This window comes from Capra hircus, chromosome 10 (assembly GCF_001704415.2).
Source record: "Capra hircus breed San Clemente chromosome 10, ASM170441v1, whole genome shotgun sequence".
NCBI lineage: Eukaryota > Metazoa > Chordata > Mammalia > Artiodactyla > Bovidae > Capra > Capra hircus.
The window spans coordinates 86835205-86856302 of NC_030817.1; the positions used below are offsets into that span (position 1 = coordinate 86835205).

The window sequence follows — 21098 nt, forward strand, 5'->3', positions numbered from 1 at the left end:
TAAACAACAAGCAGTCTGGGTCATTTCAAGTTCAGCTGCAAGAACGAGAAGATCAATACAACATTTGCTGTCCAATTTATAAAAGACGATACCAAGGGACAAAGTGATGGAAAGTTTAATGACAATTTGTTTGCCTGGGTCATTTCATTAAAGTTTGATAAAAGGTGTCAAAATGGAATGATATAACATAGCTCAAAAGGGTCAGGTCAGAGATACCGATAAGAACGGTCTCCAGCACTACAATAACCATGGCCAAATAGCACTGCACGTAACCAAAGTCAGACTTGGCAAGACACACACACACACACCCGCCTAGTAACCCAATGCACAATCTGTAAATACATCAGCCCCTGAAAACTCAAGTGACCCTCTAATTAACATTAAACAAACTAACTGAATAATGTTAATGATTTTCCTAGAGTTGACACTGCTTTTTTGGGGGGGGGAATGATAAATTAGTACCCAGCAATAGCTGGGTAGAAATCTTATGGAAAAGTGCCAAATCAACACACTTTAAAAGCCACATATAGTAAAATGTTATAATGCATAAAAGGAAAACAAGTAAGCATGTGATTCATATAAAGTCATTTTTCTAATTTATTATACAAAGCAACATGTACATTTTCCCAGATTCTGTAAAACTGTTATACCACAAATACTACTCTCAATTGTATAGTGAATGAAAGTGAAATTATTTTAGTACCCACAATATAATGTTTTATTAGAGTTTGAAACAACTCCCTAAGTAATTATTTATCAAATGACTTTAAGACTAGTCAGATTCTATTTAAGGTATTCAGTAATTTTCTACACACTGGTCCAGTTGCTTAAAAATTAACTGCCAACTTTATTCACTAAGTGGATTCAATAAAATGTTATTTTCCATATAGCTAAAGCTTGGGAAAAGCTATAGTAAGCCCTGAAAAAAAAATCAATTTCCAGGGAATTGCACTGCCTTGCATGGGCAAAAAATGGATGGAGTTTTTAATTCAGTATCACCTGGAAAAAAAAAATAGTTTGCTTTCAGACCATTATAGTAAAGCTTTAAATATTTTGCTGTACTCTAAACTTTCACCAGTGGAATAAAACAAGGCTCCATTTACCAAGGGAAATATTTTTCTTCTATACATTTCTGAGGTTGAAGCTTCAGAGAACTGTGATAATTAGGAATACAGTGGAAGTTATAGAAACAGCTTCCTTTCTAAGCCATTCTGCCAAACTGTAAAAGAATATTGACAGATTAATGTATAAAGGCCAATCTCAGCACCTAATTTAATTGTAGTATAACCTAACTGATGTAATTTGCAACCAGCTAATTACTACATTTAGGGTCAGAGGCAAAATGACAGATGAGTCATAAAAATTGGCAAAAATTTTTCTATTTGAGGGAAATTCTTTTCTTCATTTCCTTTAAATCACTAATACAGAAAATAAAACATATTTCAACCTATATAAAATATGTGGCATGAAGAAAAGAAAATCTCATTATTCTGGACCAAATGACAAATTTTAAAGCAGCATGAAATTGCACATAAAGTAACTTGAGATGCTAAACAAACTAGGAGAGTTGCTACTGGGTTTTCCTTAATCAAACAGTATAAAATATGTAATATTTACGTACGTAAATATCAGTATATATTGGTGGGTACAAATAGGCTACTTCCTTGAAAACATTCCTCAAGGTAGCCTAAACATTACTGCAACAACCTAATTTGTACTAGTAACTTGCTGAACAATCTGTATCCTCATCATGGCCTGAAGTAAATTTCTAGGAGAAAGTTCATTCAATGTCCACAAATCCTGAATTGGCAGCAATGAGATTTAAGGGTAAGTTGGATGCAGCTATAGGATCTGGGCCCTAGAGACATCATAGTCCGATTACATCCCCTCCATCTACACCACACCATCAGAACTTTCCAGGTAAAAGGAACAGTAGTTTCCTCTTAGAAAAATATAAATATCAAGACTCAGTGATATTACACATTCCAATAACATACTGTGAGAGACCTAGGACTTTAGAGGGGGCTTGATTTTGTGATATTTTGCTGGAGGCAGAAAAGGCAAAGGGGTAGGTCTCTAAGTAGCTTCAACCATTATAATCCCAACATCAGTCTTTTTTTACCTTTAAAACCCCTAGGCTGAAAAAAATAGTGGCACAGTCACCCACCTAGCACTCCAACTTAACCAGGAGTGGTAGACAGAAAAAAGGCAGAGGCTAAGCTGAAAGCTTCAGCGATATGGGGATGTTATGGAGGCTATATAGGGTGTAGGGGGTGTGTGTGTACAGACAGACAAGTGTTATGCGCATGCCAACACAATGTTTAGGCAAATTCAAGGGTGGAAATTTGGAATCCCTCAGATAATGAGAAAGACTGTAAGAGTATCATAAAGATAAAAATGGTTTTAAAGAATAAGTTCTAGAACTATGTCACTCAAAAAACAGCATCCATAAAAAATTAAGTGTTTCTACAATGTTTTAAAGCTTTATATAGAAATCTGCCTAGACTGTAAATAGACTGGTAGATTTTTCTATTTAAAAATATCAGATATTTTTGCCTATGGGAACCTTCTAATTTTTATACAGTATATAAGTGTTAATCATGTCAGAAAAGTTTTAAAAAAGGAAAACTATTAGGGTCAAGCTTATGAACTGATTACAAAAAATTTTAAGAATTGTCTATCTCTGATCAAAATGGGTTACTCTAATTGATCTTAAATATGAAACAATCATTAAAGGGATAAACAAATAGCTAACAACATATCTGCCTTTTTAGTTTAGAAAAGCATATTAATTCAACTTTTCTAAAATGCAACCTAGGAACAGTGCTCATTATGATACAAAGGTGGGATTTATAAGCCTACAAAGTATAGTATTTAAATATTACAGTTGAGATCAGGTAACATAAAAATCACATATTTTTACAACATTTTAAGCTTATAAGCCAATTCATTTGTGTCACGTAACTAGTCAAGGTGAGAACTGAGTCTCAGTTGATCTCATGGGTAAGTATGGAGGGACAGCCTCTCCATCAATGGTCACTGGCCCATAGAAAGGAAAATAATCAACTGAAGGGCACTCAAAAGTTAAAAGCAATTTCATCAACTACAATGTTTGTTTTTAAGAAGAGAAATCACATAGCTCTTTTATTTTAAATAAGAAGTAAAAGAAAGTTTTTATACAATTAAAGATACCAAATAACTTTTCAGTATTAGTTTCCTTATTTCAACTGAAAAAAAAAAAAAAGGCAAATAAAAGGCAAAATAACAGATGTGAGGGAGGAAGAAGAAAAAAAACCCTGAGAGTTACAATTATGTGTCAACTGCCATGCCAGCAAATGACCTGAGAGACACAGGGGCACTGGGCTCTGAGGCTGCTGAAAGAGAAGCGGGGGGTCGGGGGGGGGGCGGGAAGGGTGGCGAGGTTTTGCTGGTGTGGGGAGACGACCTGTCATGCAGTCCGGACACACACGCTCATCCGCATTCAGGTTAGACCTAAGATGAACTGGGAGACTCTACGTGTTTTACATATATTGGTAATAGGACAGTTTTTAAAGCTAATTTTATGTTGAATACTATTTTTCTTCCTCCTTTTTTTTTTTCTCCTAAACACAGGAAGTTTTTTAAAGGTATCTGAAGTTCACAAAACAGCCCAACATGTAGCAGGATTAGAATTATTTCTAGATTTCTGACTTCACAGTACATTTATACTTGAGTAATTAGGAACAGAAAAACACTGTCACTCTCTCCTACAAATTATTTTAAAAAACCGAGGAAACACAACTTTAGAGATGTGAAGGTCAAAGTCATACATCCCTGGAGTAACTGCACTTTTTTAATCCTTTAAATTGACCCACTGGGCCATTTTCTAATCAGTTTCAAATCAAGGGCCAATGTTAAACAGATGATACTGCACTACAACTGAGGTGGGAAAAACACAGCAGTGGTACTGACTTACAGCTCTCAATACAACATGCCAAAAATACCTTATGATGTTTTTTCACGCAGGAAAAAAAGGAATCCTCCATCACAAAGTGATTACAGAAAAACAGTGCCTTCATTCCAATGACTAAATGTTAAACTTCCTAAAAAATGTTTGATTTAATACAATATTAATGAAATTAATGAGGAAAATGAAATGGAATTCAATTATGGATCAACAAAGAAAATATTCTTTGTTTACTGTCTGCCTGTATTAAGAAGAATCAGTACCTATCGCTTATAAATCATTAAAACAAAAATGCTCAATTAATCCTACTTTTATATGTAAAGGTCTGACAGAAAGCAGTCCTATCACCAGACCTTTGCTTCACAAATCGAAGCAATAATGGTTTCAGAAAGCAGTCACACTCTATGAGCAGACAATTGGAGAGATTTAGTAAATCCCACTTTATACAGCAGAGACTAATCGGAAAACACAAGCCAGTCAAATGTTTCTTATGAACTGTTGACACTATATCAATGCTGAATCAATTGGTGGCATTTACTCTGAGTGACAGAAAAGAAATAAATATTTATATCACATAACCTATATCAATGAACCCAGGCAGAAAGCTATTTCTAACCTGTCAATATTTGATTATCTTGAAGAATCATGCCCCTTTCTTTTAATCATTAATATGAATTCCTTATTAAATCTAAGTGGAGGCTAGTGGAAAGGCAAATCATTATTAATGCTTGAGAGCATAAACCACTAAAATAAAAGACTACGCTTAAGTGTTAAAGTATCGTTAAATGTGACTTACATCTTCTATAGCAAGTGGTGTCAGTGTTCAGCCCAGAAATTTATTGACGCAACAATGGAGCATGTTACCTCACTGCAATGCAATCTCACTCACTCTTTACTTACCTGATAGCACCAAGGACTGAGGAATTAAGAGAAGGAGGAGGTATTTTGAAGACTTCCAAAGGTGGGAGTTCTTTGTTTTGTTTTGTGAATAAAAGTAAACGTAAAATGGCTAATCCTTAAAAGTAAGGAAATCCCACGCTGTTTAACATGGGGCTATCACATTCCCCAGGGAAAGCAATAAACAATCTTTAAGTGTCAAAAATCATTGCCATGACAATTCTCCACCAAAGAGAATTTCCTAACTGAGGGCACTAAGATATTTATGGTATTAGATTCAGAATACTAGGAACATTTCAGAATGTTTATTTTGTTTGCCCTGGAAATAAACTGTGTTTCATTTTTGAAAGACTCTATGACAGGTTATTTTCCGTTGCCTGGGTTGAACAAATGTAGTTAAAGCTTCTTAATTTATGTCAATTTTGAAATGTATTTTCCAGCTGAAGAACACAAGTAACTCATAAGTTACAGTTAGTAACTAGAATGCAAACATGTTGGAGATACATAAATATCCTAGGTTCAATATTTCAGCTTTTAGTTAGGTTTTGTTTCCTGTGTCTGAAAACATGCAAGGCACTAGGGGGATATATACGTGGACCTCAACCAAAACAAAAACTCTGGCTGCTTAAAGTTAAAGTGCTATTAGATACACATGATCTAAAATTTGGGGACCAATAAGATTATACATACAACACCAGATTCTCCTTAGCTGAACACTGAATAGTTAAGGACTAGAATTCACACACTCTGGATGACAATCAGATGTTAAAACCAAATCAATTTCCTTTTTCTAACTATATTCAAGAGATTACATGCTAAATAAGTAAGGTTTCCAGAAGTACCACCATACAGTCATCATTTTAAGGCACACACATCTATTAGGCCACCAAGTTACAGGTGATATTAAAGGACAAGCATGGGGACCCAGCTTTGTCTTCTTGACATGCTCCACTACAAGCACTTGATTCATGAAATGCCAATGAGGCTTGGAGAGGTCAGCATGTGAAGGCACTGAATAAGCATCTGAGATAATTAAGATTTCAGCCTTCGAAACATGGACGGGAAGTGAACAGCAGTTAAGAAAATCAATAAGAGTCTTTTATTTGCGGTGACACAGATGTCTCAGTCAATAGAGCCTAATAGGCAGGCTTGATCGCAATGGACAGGCGCCTGCCTCCAAGGCTATCAAAGGGCTTCCTCTATAACAAACATTAAAGCGCATTTATGTTGCTATTGAAGAATCGAGGACCCTGTAGGTAGCTTAATTTACCAGCGTATGTTTAAAAGCACTATACTATTTCAGATGTGTCCATTTACTTGAATCAAAATTAGTGAGAAATAACTGGCCTGCAGGCCCGTTTGTCCCTCACTGACAGGAGGAGGTCATTCTGCTTTGGATGACCAGTCAACTGGACAAACTGAGGGTTCCTGAAGGCCAGGAATTTTAAATGGCAAAGGTCTGCTGTGACTCTGTCCTCTAAAAAGCCAGTGTTAGTTTCAGGACAAAAGAAGGAACTAAGGTGAGAAAGTTAACAGTTTTTCTTTTTCTCCCTAAAGATAATGAAAGAAGCAGTCACCTCAGGATGCAGGGCCATTTCAACAACCCATGGGTTGACACACTTGTTCAGAACTGATTAACTTTTTTTACCCTGAGCTGGCAGCAGGGTGTGTGCATGGTTCTTCAATCTGCTGGGAGTGAAACCCATTAGCACAGTTTGAAAAACGTGCTGCAAATTGTTCTGCCAATCAAATTAAGCCATGTAATTCATTTATGACAATAAGAAATTTACAGACCCTTTATCTGTTTATTAAGTTTATGGATTTAAAAAAAACCTGGACAGCACTAAGTTACTACTACCAGAAAATCTTAATCTGTAATGAAACCTACCTGGCCATTGGCTAATATTTTTTTCAGTTCGGCAGAAGACTTCTTTAAGCTGAAAAGAAAAGGCATAGTTTTTAATAGGAAATTCATTAAACACCTCTGAACAACACTGAACGTTCTAGACTAAAATACACTTTTGCTTTAGGTGTAGACATAGACTACACTTTTGACATCCTTATCCCTACGTAAAATATTTTCTAAAGTAGCCAAATGGCACAGGCATCAGTAAGAGACTGAAGCCCGTTGGTAATCTAAAGCAATAAAGAAGACTACTATAATAATGAAGCTAGACTGCTGCACAGACTACTTCAGAGACCTCTCCCTGCTATTAGTTCTGCTGTTTCGGGGTAGCCTTTCAGTGGCTATCTTATGTTGAGCACTACCAAGCACTTAAGAATGCACTCTTAGAATGTTCACAGCAAAGACTACAGAACTTCAAGTTCTGATTTTTTAAATTATAGTTAAGAGTTTCAATTCAGCTTCCTGAGAAGCAAATATGTAGCAGAAATAATCGCAGTTATTTACTCACTGTGTGCTCTGGAACAAGATACTTAGCCTCTCTAAATCTCAATTTCCTCTTTCTATAAAGTGGGAGAAATATCAATGTCATAGTGCAACCAAGAAGATTAAATATGAAAAAAAAAAGAAGAAGATTAAATATGACAAAGAGCCTAGCACTGGGTTCTGTACACTGAGGCATCGAATCAATTTTAGCTGCCTTCTCTTTCCTTTCTTCTCCTACAGGGATGAGAGTCAGTTTCCAGAATTATGTAAGAAATATGGGAATGTTCTTCTCTGGAATATATGACTATGTAAAATTTTATATGGATGAGCTTAGGGAAAGTGGCCAAAGGATGTTATGAAGTCCTTCTAGCTTCATACTGAGTTACACCTGTACACATTCACTCAATTAGTAGAGTGGTGTATAAAATAGTACCTTTTCCCATCACTGTTTTAATTGAAATTTAAAGTGTGTTAACTCTATGCTTAATCTATCTAGTCTAACCCTCTCCCCATCTGCCAAACTAACTCTTCCCTTTGGTAGTTATCTGCAGATGTCTGTCTTTTCTCCGCACCCTTTCCCAGACTGGAAGCTCCCTGAGAACACAGACCACATCTTACTCACATCTCTATATATTCCCACCCTTGAGCCTAGCCCAGTGATTTGACACATACTAAGTGTTTGATAAATGGTGGTCATTACTCTGGTTGTTATTATATGGTAGTACACACACACACACACACACACACTCACACACATTCATTTGTTACCCTTAATAAGTTATATTTGAGAAAACCTCAGACTTCAAGTTTGACCATTCCAAGTTATAATTACTTTTCCTAATAAATACTTCTTAAATTTATTAAATGAAAACTATGGGCCCCTAGTCTCTATATTCCCCAGACTTTATAAAATGTGTCTTCAACCAATGATTCTAAACTTTAATAACATCCTCCCAAATCTAAGAATTCATGCACTAAACAGCAGTTAAGAATTCTCCAGAATAGGACTTAACCTGAAATATATTAAAAAAAATAAAATAACTGCCTAAAATGAGACCAGCTGAAAATAAAATAACAGACTCTACTATTTCCCAAGTGATGAGCATGTGCCATGCATTCTGCTAAATGCTATTACTTACCCCACTCCAGTACTCTTGCCTGGAAAATCCTAAGGACGGAGGAGCCTGGAAGGCTGCAGTCCATGGGGTCGCTAAGAGTCGGACACGACTGAGCGACTTCACTTTCACTTTTCACTTTCATGCATTGGAGAAGGAAATGGCAATCCACTCCAGTGTTCTTGCCTGGCGAACCCCAGGGATGGGGGAGCCTAGTGGGCTGCCGTCTATGGGGTCGCACAGAGTCGGACACGACTGAAGCGACTTAGCAGCAGTAGCAGCAGTATCCTGATCTAATGCTCACAATAACTATACCCCTGTGGGTATACCCTGTAGGGGGGAATTACTTCTTATATATAAAGAAACCCAAGGTACAGACCTTGCTCAAGATCACTTTAGTCTATCTCTCTAACATAAATACACTCTTTTTTTTCCTGGAAAACATCTGGATCCTTATATTCCCATAAATAGTCCCAATTTAATATTTGCAATTATTATAAAAACAGAAATAAGCAAACAATGCCCAGGCAATGTTTCTCTACAGAGATTCCATTATGTCATGCAACCTGAAATAGTAACATTTTGATTCATTGCATTTACACAACACCTTTCATCCAAGAAACAAAACGTGATTCCTTAATACAACTTCATCAATCTTCTAAACACCAGCAGTAGATGGATGGAAAATTTAATCATCCTAATTTTATAGGAGAAAGCCAAGATGTTCAGGAAAGGTCATGCTTGGCAGTGGACTTGAACTCAGTTAATTATGGCCTAGGAACACCATGTGAATGAGTAAACTTAATTAAAAAAAATTTATTTATTTGGCTATTCCAGGTATTTGTTGCAGCACGTGGGATCTTTCAGTTGCAACATGCAAACTCTTAGTTGTAGCATATGGGATCTCTAGTTACCCGTCCAGAGATTGAACCCAGGCCCCCTGCACTGGGAGCTCAGAGTCTTAGCCACGAGACCACCAGGGAAGTCCCGTAAGCTCAATTTAATAAACAGTCATCCACCTAAGGCAAAGACCAATTCATGCTTTAAGAGTGACAGAGGAAAAAACTGATTTCATTCATTATGCCAATATCTGGCTACCAACCTTGATCTGGCAAAAAATTACATTTATATATGCTGGCAATTTCTTTGTGCCCCAATTGACTCAATGTTTTATCTGGTAACTGTGACTTGAGCTATTTAAAAGTCACTTTAAAAGATCTTTTAAAATTTAAGTGTGATACAACTGTCACCTGGGTATGATACTTTAGGGGACACTGAGATATTCAAAGAAGAGTGAAAGGGTGAGGGGACTAGAAATAATGTAGCAGAAAAGCTGAATGAGTTGGGAGAATTTAATTCAGAGATAAAACCTAGAGGGAATATAAATGAATCTGTCTACTCATTTATTCAAGCAGTACTGACTATCACTATGTGTGAAGCATCATGCTGAGAACTAGGGTTCAACAATGGCTGAGTAGTATTCCACTCTATCTATTACCACATGTTCTTTATCTACCGAAAACCATAATGGAAAAGAATATGAAAAAGAGTATCTATATGTGTGTGTGTGTATATATATATATATATACCTTAACACTTTACTATACAGAAATTAATACAACACTGTAAATCAATGTCAATAAAATAATCTTTTTTAAAAAAAATAATGAATATGCAACCATCACTGCCCTCAAACAGTACAGAATTTATTGGGGGACAGAAGTGATTACAACACAATGTGCTAACCACTATAGTAAAAGCAAGCACAGGGAGATAATGGGAATTCATAGAAGGGATACCTGGCATAGACAAGGAGGCGGGCAATAATGAGGGACAGTTCTCAGAAGACAACAGCTTTGTTCCTGAAAGATAGCCAAGGTTAGCCAGGATGAAGGCAAAGGAGGGAGTGGATTAAAAGAAGCAAGCAGGAAAGAGACAGCAACAGATGTGAAGGCCCAGTAGTAAGAGGGAATGTGATCCATCAAGGGTACCATGTATTCATCAGCAAAGCTGGAGCATCAACTGGAAGGGGTATGGGGAGTGGCAGGCCAGGGGGCTAGAGTGGGCAGAGGACCCAAATGTGGGAGTCCATGGTTTACCTGCTGTGGAAGCTACAGTTGGTACTAAAGGCTACATGGATCAGTAAAGTGGGGAATGAGGGGCTCAAAACACCCATCAGCAAGATCACACTGGCTACACCGTGGAGGAGGTACTGCAGTGGGGAGCTATTAGGAGGCTGTAGCAATGGTTGAAGGAGCCTGATCTACCTTTGCAGAAACAGAGATGCTGGCAAGCAGACTTCACAGTGATTCAGAAGGCAGAACCTACAAATGTAGGGACTGATTGGATGCGGGGCTAAGAGAGACCCAGGAAGCAGTGAAGGACGCCTGGCAGGTCATCTGTGGAGTCTGCATCCAGGTGGATGTGGGAGAATTTACTGAGACAGGAAATATAGAAGTCTGTTTGGTGGGAAGATGACTGGTAGATGCATCACCTAAAAGAGGGAACAGCCCTGTTCTGAGGGCTAAACTCAGTCTTTACAGTTCAATTCAGTTCAGTCGCTCAGTCATGTCCGACCCTTTGCGACCCCATGAATCGCAATACATCAGGCTTCCCTGTCCATCACCAACTGCCGGAGTCTACCCAAACTCATGTGCATCGAGTCGGTGATACCATCCAGTCATTTCATCCTCTGTTGTCCCCTTCTCTTCCTGCCCCCAATCCCTCCCAGCATCAGGGTCTTTTCCAGTGAGTCAACTCTTCGCATGAGTTAGCCAAGTATTGGAGTTTCAGCCTCAGCGTCAGTCCTTCCAATGAACACCCAGAACTGATCTCCTTTAGGATGGACTGATTGGATCTCCTTGCAGTCCAAGGGACTCTCAAGAGTCTTCTACAACACCACAGTTCAAAAGCATCAATTCTTCGGCGCTCAGCTTTCTTCACAGTCCAACTCTCACATCCATACATGACCAACCACTGGAAAAACCACAGCCTTGACTAGACAGACCTTTGTTGGCAAAGTAATATCTCTGCTTTTTAATATGCTATCTAGGTTGGTCATAACTTTCCTTCAGTCTTCACAAGTGGGTCCTAAAAGGACACAAAGCTCAGCTCATGAAAAAGAATGTTCTGAGACATGGCTACATGAACATAAACAAGTACTTCAGCCAGTAAAGGGCGTTATTGCCACAGGGATGTTTCGGAAGCACCTGGACGACCATTTGGCAAGGAGAGGGGAGTCAGGAACCCAAGGAGGGCTGGATTAGATGGGGGCCTCTCCTTCTCCTACTCTACACCACAGGCAAGAGTCTTCTGTAAGCACAGTGCTGGCCATGGTGCTCTTCTGCTGAAAGTCATCTAAAGGCTCGCCAATACACCGAGAGGAAAACTCAAACACCAGGCCCCACCCGACCTGGCTCCTGTCACCTCCTTCTCTCCTATCACTCCTACTGCTCTCCCCACCTCTTCATGCCCTCCCCCAGCCCAGCAGCCCTCCCTGTGTGCCAGCCTAACTGGCCTCCTTCCAAACACATGGAGCTCCTCTGCCACCCCCGGGCCTTCACTGACGCTCTCCCGCCCCTCTGACGTGCCCTTCTCTGGTCCAGGATGTGGCTAGGTCCTTCTCACCCTTTAGGCCGGAACAGAATGTCACTGCCTCCTCCCACTTCTGATACCCAGTTCAAATCTAAACACATGCCTGCCCAGGTTCTTTCACTTTAAAATCTGCTTGTTTTCTTCCTAACAATGATTGTAAAGTATAATTATTTGCATACTGTAGGGTGGTCTAATATTCCTATTAGCATACTTCAGAGGATAAGGACCACAATGTATTCCTGGTGGGTAGGACAACACCAGATAACTAGGAGGCACTCAATAAATACTTCTGATTAGTTACCAACACGGCACAGAAAACGGCCAACCTAGGGTGGTACATTAAAACCACCTGTAGGACTTCTCCAGCTACACTCCTCCCATAACAAAAATCTCTCTTGGAGCAAACTACCATTACTATCTGGGAAGTTGTCATATCCCTAAAGGAGCATGCTATAACAAAGGGCTGAGAACCACTAGATCAGACAGTCTCTTTCCAACTCAAAGATTATATAATATTTTGTGAATATAAATGATAGTGTTTTAAAAGCCAAGCTAATTCACTTCGAAAACCAAATCTGAGAGAACTGAAAATTTATCATACTGCTTTTCTGTCGTATTATCTTTCTCAGCTTCATCTAGCTTTTTATACCATGATGAACTTTGACCTAAACACCAGGAAAAATCCTTGCTTTCACTCAAGGCTCATAGTCTGTCTGAACATCACTGAACATCATTTTTTCTAGAAGTAGTGGCAATGATTAAAGGCCCTGCCCTCTTTGAGCAGACTGTAACAAGTGACCCTCAGTCCCCATGCCTCTACTCAGTGGCCATGGCTCACGTACCCAACAAGCATGAAAGAGAGGCTTCAGAGCATTGCTGAGCAGGGCCGAGCACTTGGATGAGGACTAAACGAACTACCCCTCAGGACCAGGAGACAGATGATCCCCTGGTGAAAAACCAGTGGATGTATTTTAACACTGTTTAAAGAGGAAACACACTGCAAGAGTAGCGTGTTCACAGCAGGAAAGCTGTGGGTAAGATCTACTGATGCTATAAAAATCAACCAAGGAAGTGACTTTTCAGGAGGGGACAGGAGAGCAAAGAAAGAGTCAAGAGGAGAGACTCTACCTGCAGTAAAGCCCAGCTGCAAAAGAACCAAGATCTGGGTGGAGGGGGAAAGGAGGGGCATGGAAGGGAAAGCAGAAGCCTAAGCTACATCTCAGCAGATGAGGGCTCTGCCAACAGAGTACTGCCCAAAACCCAGGAAGACCAGGGCACGCGATGGAAGGGTGACCTGGCTCTGCCATGGCTTTTCAGTCACCAGTGTGAACACAAACACACAGAACAAGCACCTTCAGGTGTCATCTTCAAGCACAATAATGAGATGTCGTCCACCAGCGGAATAACTCAGTGTATGATAAACAAGACCTAGATTTCTCTCGGCTTAAGCACGTCAGTCTACTTGAGGACCTTCATCTTTCAGAAGTGAGTTCTCAGGCCTGTCAGAAGAGCACTTTGCAGAGGCTCAAGTCTTGAGTATCCATCCCAGTCTGGGACAACATCAGAATGAATTAATGAAAACTGTCTTCCTTCTAAAATACCTCAATTTCTTATATAACCAAAGGTACAAAAATGAACAACATGGCTGGTCAATTTAAATTTCACTACCTTACTCTTTCCTTGTCTCTTTCTGGGGAAGCGTCAGTGGAATATCATACTGCCAAAAGATGGACAAGCAAGACAGAAATAGTAACTATTACACAACCTACAAACCAGATCATCAGAGCATGAAACAGTCAAAGACACTGAATTTTCTGGTTCTGTATAATCTGGGGACTGAAGGAAAACCACTCCATAGACCAAAATTAACAGTTCAACTTGTTTATCTTTTTCTGTGAGGTCCTTTCTTTTCAGTCAATACCAAAGCTGAGGTTACTTAGCTGGTCAGATTTCTTCTTAGCCACATACACACTTCTGTGGTCTTATGGAAAAGAGGTGTCATCCCACAAGCCTGTTCCCCACCCTCAGCTCTGCAGATAATCATGCGTTTGGGCACATTTTACTTGCGTGCTCTCACCTATTGCTTGGAAGTGAATCTGAGACTGCTGGGCTGCTGTGTTGAGAGGGTCCAGCCCGGGTATTCACCTACAAGTAAAGAAAGAATCTTGATCAGTCTGTGTTCTGAGGACACAGTTCTAATTAACCTATAATTTGCCACAAATTTCTCATTTCACTATGAAGGTTAATTAGCTTGTTGCTAGACCAACCCATGGTTGGAGACTATTTGGTATATAGGTTACAAAAAATGTACAACCTGTATATTACATAATACTTTGCTTCTGCCATTATTCAAATATTTAAATAGTGCTAAAAAAAAAAGGAGAGATAAATGGGAAATTTTCAATTCATTGTCTAGAACTGAATTCAATTCTAGAGAAGAAATTTGGTTCACTGTTTCTTTTTGTTTTATATAAAAAACAATGTATTCAAAAAAGTATATTAAGAATACATCCAAGGGCCAATACTGAATCTCACATTATTACATCCCTCCAGCTCTAAAACCAGGCAGAATGTTGCAAAATGTCTCTTATTCACTGAAAAATGAGGTCCAAGTAATTAATTATAAAACACTTGAGTCTAATACAATAGCCAGTTTTTCTTTTAAATGTAAAGCCTTAAGCAGAAATCTAGAATTTAAAATACGAAGAACAATGAAAGGACATTAAATAGATATATGTTTCCAGCATAAACATGTCAAAAGAAGAGGGGGGTATTCTGTGTGCAATATGCTTATGTGCTTAATTAATCACCGAAATGAAGTCTATATTTTCACTCAAATAAATCTTTGTGGAGATCAGTAGCCAGGATCATCCTGAAAAAACAGACCAACAAAACAATTCCAAAAATAAAAAGGTTTTTAAAATTTTGGGATCAAATCCCCTATACACACACACACACACACACACACACACACATACTGAACAAATAATACAGATGACTCCCCCTCCACATCCCATTTAAAAAAAAAAAAAGGATCGCTTGTCAGAGCTTGAGAAAGTGCAGTTTTATTTGACATTTCAATAAGTGGAACACAGCATTACAAATCCATCTAACTTTACTGAAACAATTATTGAAATTCGTACCTTCAGGCCATGTATGTTCCGTTCCCCAGGAGGCTTGCAGGCTGAAACAGTAATTGACTAAATTGTAGAACACATCAGGGCCATTTACAAATTTGCTCAAAATGAATCGTTTAAAAAGAAATGAGGGTGACACCAAAATTAGCAGAGAGAAATGATTGAAAAGTGGCTCCCAAGACCCAGAGTGGGAATTATGAACCAGGGTTTTTAACTTGCAGGAGTGAGCATTTATAAATGCAAAGAGCTTTCTGACACTGCCTCATATAAATTCCAATTTCTGCTTAAAACATATAAAAATCAAGTTAACTGAGCTAAAATGATTAGATTCCTTTCATAATTCAAATTTCTGCAATCTTTCCTCACTCTATTACATCGTATATTTGCTATCACTTATTCTACAATGAAAATAGCTAGGGTTTTTGGAGAGGAGAGGGAGGAGGGTCTTTAAATGCCAAAAAGATTGCTAGAGATTCTATGAAATATTCAAGTTTGAATACTAGTTTGCATAGCAATAAGTAGTCAAATTTGCTAAATACAGAGGTATCATTAATTATGTCACATTTCTTACAAATCTTGACATTTATTAATATTTAAGTCTAAAGATAAAGCAGTACCAGGAAAAATAACATTAATTTCTCTACATCATCTTGAGTTACAGATTAGTACAACACTTTTCCAATTCAGTAAATGCTCCTTCATCAGATGTTAAAAAAATAAAGAGCTTTGTGTCCATGTTATATAAGCTGCTTCCATCTGAAAACTACGGTGTCCTACATATTATATGTTAAGGGGCCGTCAATTTTGATTGATTGTTTGGGGAAGGATGAATCTGATTTTTTTTTTTTCTTTGCTCCTTTCTCAGATGTACATGTATTTCCCTCTGTTTCTGACAAGAAATAGAGCTGTTAAATAAGAAGATGATGTAGGTAATAATTACAAAGCACATCAGTTGCTTTAGTTTTGTGTATATCAAGCATATTCAAATTTATTATGTTATTTTCCTTTAAAAAATCTAAACCTCAATAAAGCATTTTTATTTGTTTTTCTAAAATACATTAAAATTAAGATTCCAAATCCTCTTTTCTTAGAATGGAAATTAACTTTTTGAACAAAACAACAGTCACATACACTTGATGCCTGGTCCTTTAGGGACCATTAATACATCCTAAGAAAACACTTCAGAGCATTTCCTCTGAAGTACCAGTGCATTTATAAACTTCATTTAGTAAGGAAGTGACTAACTAAGGAATTAGAGACAGGTATCACCTCTTATCTGGTACCTTAACATCTGCCTTGCTCCTCAGTTGGCTTCTTAAATCTTTATAACTGGAAATCTAAACAGTATTCAAAAAATACAGTAACCTTAATTTTCTAAAATTGTAGAGTCAGAAGTTACTATATAAAGTCAGTTAATTTTCATGCTTATTAATAGTTGACATATCTTTTAACTACAAAGAGCACTCAGTCCTGAGCAGGGAAGTTACTATCCAACACAATTGTGTCACTTGGAATGATAAGACCTGTTGTTAGAACAGAATCATTTTCTCCTGTCCTTCTGATTTGCTCAGTCTAGAGATTCTTTATAACATGGGGCCTGAGAGCCTCTCATCAACTCAGTAGACCCAGGTAACATACCTAATGTCTATACTCTAAACTGTAAAAATTTCCATAAACTCTAAATTCATATAAATCTAATATAAAATTATATATATTATATAAAAATAAAATTGTATAAAATCTATACTTTATGTAGATAAATATGCAAAAAAGTATAAAACTATAAAGAGTTATACAACAGTATCTACAAAAACCACAGAGACAGGGAGACTGAGTCTCATACTTTAAAAAACTTAAATGTGGTATGGAAGAACTATATTTAATAATGTACTGGAAGCTAATAGATTCTTCTCATTGAAGGCTAATTCTGTTAACTGGAGACTAATAGACTAAGACAGACAACAACAACAGCAGATTCTGTGCTAGGGCTACATGTAACACTCATATCTAATATATTTTCTTTTAAGAAGCTCCTCCCTACAACATACTTTTCTCCACACTCCTGTCAAGTCCTCCAAACTACCCTCATACACACTCTACTAATAGTTTAACCTGTATAAGAGCAAATAGCCCTCCTACTTTAAACAAATTACAACTTAAACAAAATTCTTATTCAAAGTGTAAATTAACCACTTAAAAACTGTGTGTCTCTAGAGTTACTGAGTGGGCTTCCCTGGTGGCTCAGAATCTGAAACAATCTGCCTGCAATGCAAGAGACCAGGGTTCAATCCCTGGTTTGGGAAGATCCCCCTGGAGAAGGGAATGGCAACCCGCTCCAGTATTCTTGCCTGGAGAATTCCATGGACGAAGCCTGGCAGGCTACAGTCCATGGAATCGGAAAGAGTCAGACACGATTGGGCGACTAACACTAGAGTTAATTAATGTCTCTGGACCTAAATATTCTCAACTCTAACATGAAAGCAATAATAGGCAGGACTTTTGAGAGAACTAGAAATGGTAACACACAAAGCAATATTAGTGCCTGAACAGAGAAGATCTCTAAAAATGGCTGTTATTATCATGGGAGGGGCACGATGGTATGGACAGGGAGACTGACAGGGACTGTTCACAAGATAAAAGAAAACAAAGAGAACCTGGAAAGATTCTGGACGAAGAGAAGTAAATATTATGGGAGAAAAGAAATGAAGACCCAAGGCATTAGAATTACAATAATCCAGGGTACTGTACTAGGGTTTGCTACAAGAGAGCTATAAAGTTATAAAGCAGGAAAGCAATTTATGGAAATGATTTCAGCCAGTAAAAAAAAAAAAATATTCCTCATGGAAAAACAGTTCTGAAATTTCCCCAAATTCTCTTGTCTTGTTAAGAAATAATTTGCATCCTGTTATTGGCCTGATACATAGAAATGGCAACTTTTTTTTTCTCTTTTTTTTTTTCAAGTTCAGTCTTCAGGTACAACAGAACTGAATTAATCATCATTGTTTCAGATATGTTATCAATGGCCAAGTTTTATTTACTTACTTAGCTCTTTAATAAGTTATTATCAATAGTTTACTAAATACGCCTAAGCCAGCTGCCCACCTTAATGCTAAAAGAATAGCATTACTCTTGAACCCAGACCTCATGGGCTGGCCGAGCCAGCTGCCTTTGGAGACTTCATCAGTGCAAATAGCAGTCTACTGGTTAACTGAGCCATTTAAACTTCAGAGAGTTACAGGTAATGAAAGTCTAGAATGCCTAATTGGAAAACTCATACCATGATTATTTGTACAGTATCAGTTAACGAAGGTAAAGTTTAACTTCTAACTATTTTAATTAAGCTATTTCTAGAAGACTCAGAGAAATTTTCTTATCTGTTTCATCAGTTAGAAAACACAGACTTCCAAGTAGGGCAATGTATAATGGGTGAAGGACTTAATGGTTTATATAATTAAACTGTTCTTTTTCACCATTATTCAAACTTTGAGGAAACATTTATATACAGTTGAGCAATCATATCTGTTACAAGGCTAGTACTATCAAACCTAAAGGGAAAAACAAATGATTTGACTCACCAAGACTCACTCTCATCAGCTCATATTTTTTGAAACTTAATAATCAAATTCCTATTTAGGAGGATTTTCAATTATTTAGAAGATATATCCCCCCCAAAATCCAGCACCAAACATCCCACCAAAATATCTCTCCTAAAACCCTCTAGTAAATCAAGGCTTCTATACCAGCTGAAAGCTTTCTCCTTAATAGCAACTCTGGCTACCATCATGAGCCACAATTTATAAATATCCAAAATTAAATTCATTCATTTTCCTTGGTTTAGAAACCATGTGGACCCCCAAAGAGTTCTTTAAGCGAATGTAAGTATGCACTTCAAAAACAAAAAACAATCTAGTTAGTTTAATTTACTCTACTAAATTAGATATTTTATCTGCCATAACTATAATATAGCCTGCAATCCCCATGGTAATGAATACTTCTTTTGTTTTTTCAAATTAAGAGCTAAACATCATGTTATGTGCATTTAAAACTTTGGAAAACATAACTGTTGATGAAACAGTTTGCTGAAATAATCATTGTTGATTAGAATTTGTTCAACATTACCTCTTGGAAATATCTGCAGAGGCTCTATTAACTGTCCATTTACTTGCTGTTCCATTATTGTAGAATAATACTGCAAAGAGATTATAGAAAGAGATTACTCAGTAATGTATGAACACTGGAACAGACACTTATGGGTTGTTTAATTCACAGCACTTTTGTAAATTGCTGGTACATACATAGCAGCCTAGAGAATTCTTTTTCTCTATTTGCACATCAAACTGACTATAGTGGATACTCGGAACTGAAAGTCCAGTATAGTGTTATCCTTCACGCTGTCTTTAAGAGTAAAAATGGCTGATTAAGACTTTAGGTTAGTATCTCATCTCTAGAAATGTTTTGAAAATGACATATATTAAAAATGACACAAAGTATTTTAGTAGAAATTTCTCAAATTGCCTTTTGTTCTTTTTCCCTGGACTCTACAAAGCAAAATGGAGATGCCTCATATTCAGTTTGGACCTACATGCCAGTTAGTTAATCAAACATTATTCATCTTTGTATATAAAATATACAGACAATGGAACTCAAAATCACTGAGACTGTGTAACAAGCAAACAAGACATGACCCATCCAAAGATAACAGGATTAACATGATAAAAAGGCAGCCCAATTTCAAGCAAGCATAACTTTCATGCTTTAATCTTCTAAATACTTTAGTATGGATCAAATTTCACTTTAAAAATTTGAGCATGAAAAATAAAGTTCCAAATTCAAAAAGCTTTCATATATCATCATAAACAAGTTCATTCGGTAGGCTGTATTACAGTCTGCTCCTATTTTCCTTAACAAGTTAATTGATGAGCATATTTCCACCTAACCTGGAAATGGCTTCTGTGCCCTGACTTCTTTTAACACTTGACAAACAACAAAATGATGTTCTTGGTGGAAAATATCAACAATGAAAGCCACTGATTTTGTGTTTCAAGGGACTGTCAAAGAGCAGAACTCCCCTTCTGTACTTGTTTCTATATTAAAAACAAATGCAGGGACTTCCCTGGTGGTCCATCTGCCTTCCAGTGCAAAGGACCCAGGTTCAATCCCAGGTTGGGGAACTAGACCCCACATGCTGTGGGGCAACTAAGCCCACACCACAACTACTGAATCTGTGTACCTCAACTAGAGAGAAGCCTAGAGCTGCCATGGAGAGAGCCCACATGCTGCAACTAAGACTTGAGGCAGCCAAAAGTAAGTAAATAATATTTCTTAGAAATACATGCATATTTCCTTTTTAGCTATCACATTTCCAGAAAATTTCTCTTTGATAATCATTATTTGTTGACATTCTTAAAAGTTTCTTTTTAGAAAACATGTACATATATCTTCTTATTGCTTTTATGTACATTAAAATCATCACAAGATTGAGTTTATTTTTCCCTTAGAAATAAAGGGGAGTTACAAAATTCCATATCATCTGTAAAAAAGAATCGTCACCCTAAAAACAAAGTGAAAGTGGATTTTTGATGTGAAAGTGAAAGTGAAGTCGCTCAATCATGTCCGACTCTTTGTGACCCCATGGACTGTAGCCTACCAGACTTCTCTGTCCATGGGATTTTCCCAGCAAGGGTACTGGAGTGGGTTGCCGTTTCCTGCTCCAGGGGATCTTCCCAGCCCAGGAACTGAACACGGGTCTCCCACATTGTGGGCAGATGCTTTACTCACTGAGCCACCAGGGAAGCCCCCAATGGCTGTGGGTTAATAGAAGGATACCCTGCCTTCTGAGAGCTTTCAAACCATGAAGGAAACTCATTCTTTCCCTCTATGATGTAAAAGTATATATACATACAGCATAAACATGTGATACACTCCCTGGAATACGTACTAAAGCAAATGTCTTTCAGGAAACTATATTCCTTAAAATCACAGAAATATAGGGCTCGCCATTACTCAAACAGTGATGACAA

The 21098-nt window shown here is 37.6% G+C and overlaps 1 protein-coding gene across 2 annotated transcripts in view; it reads right to left on the reverse strand.

The window, feature by feature from the left end:
- MAP2K5 (mitogen-activated protein kinase kinase 5) overlaps positions 1-21098 on the reverse strand; it is a 262257-nt gene that overhangs the window by 202466 nt on the left and 38693 nt on the right. For both annotated transcript variants that reach the window (XM_005685146.3, XM_005685145.3), the window contains exons 4-7: positions 19198-19267; positions 15085-15125; positions 14019-14086; positions 6732-6780 (exon numbers count right to left, since the gene is read on the reverse strand). In XM_005685146.3, the coding sequence (XP_005685203.1) occupies positions 6732-6780; positions 14019-14086; positions 15085-15125; positions 19198-19267 (228 nt within the window). The remainder of the gene's footprint in view (positions 1-6731; positions 6781-14018; positions 14087-15084; positions 15126-19197; positions 19268-21098) is intronic.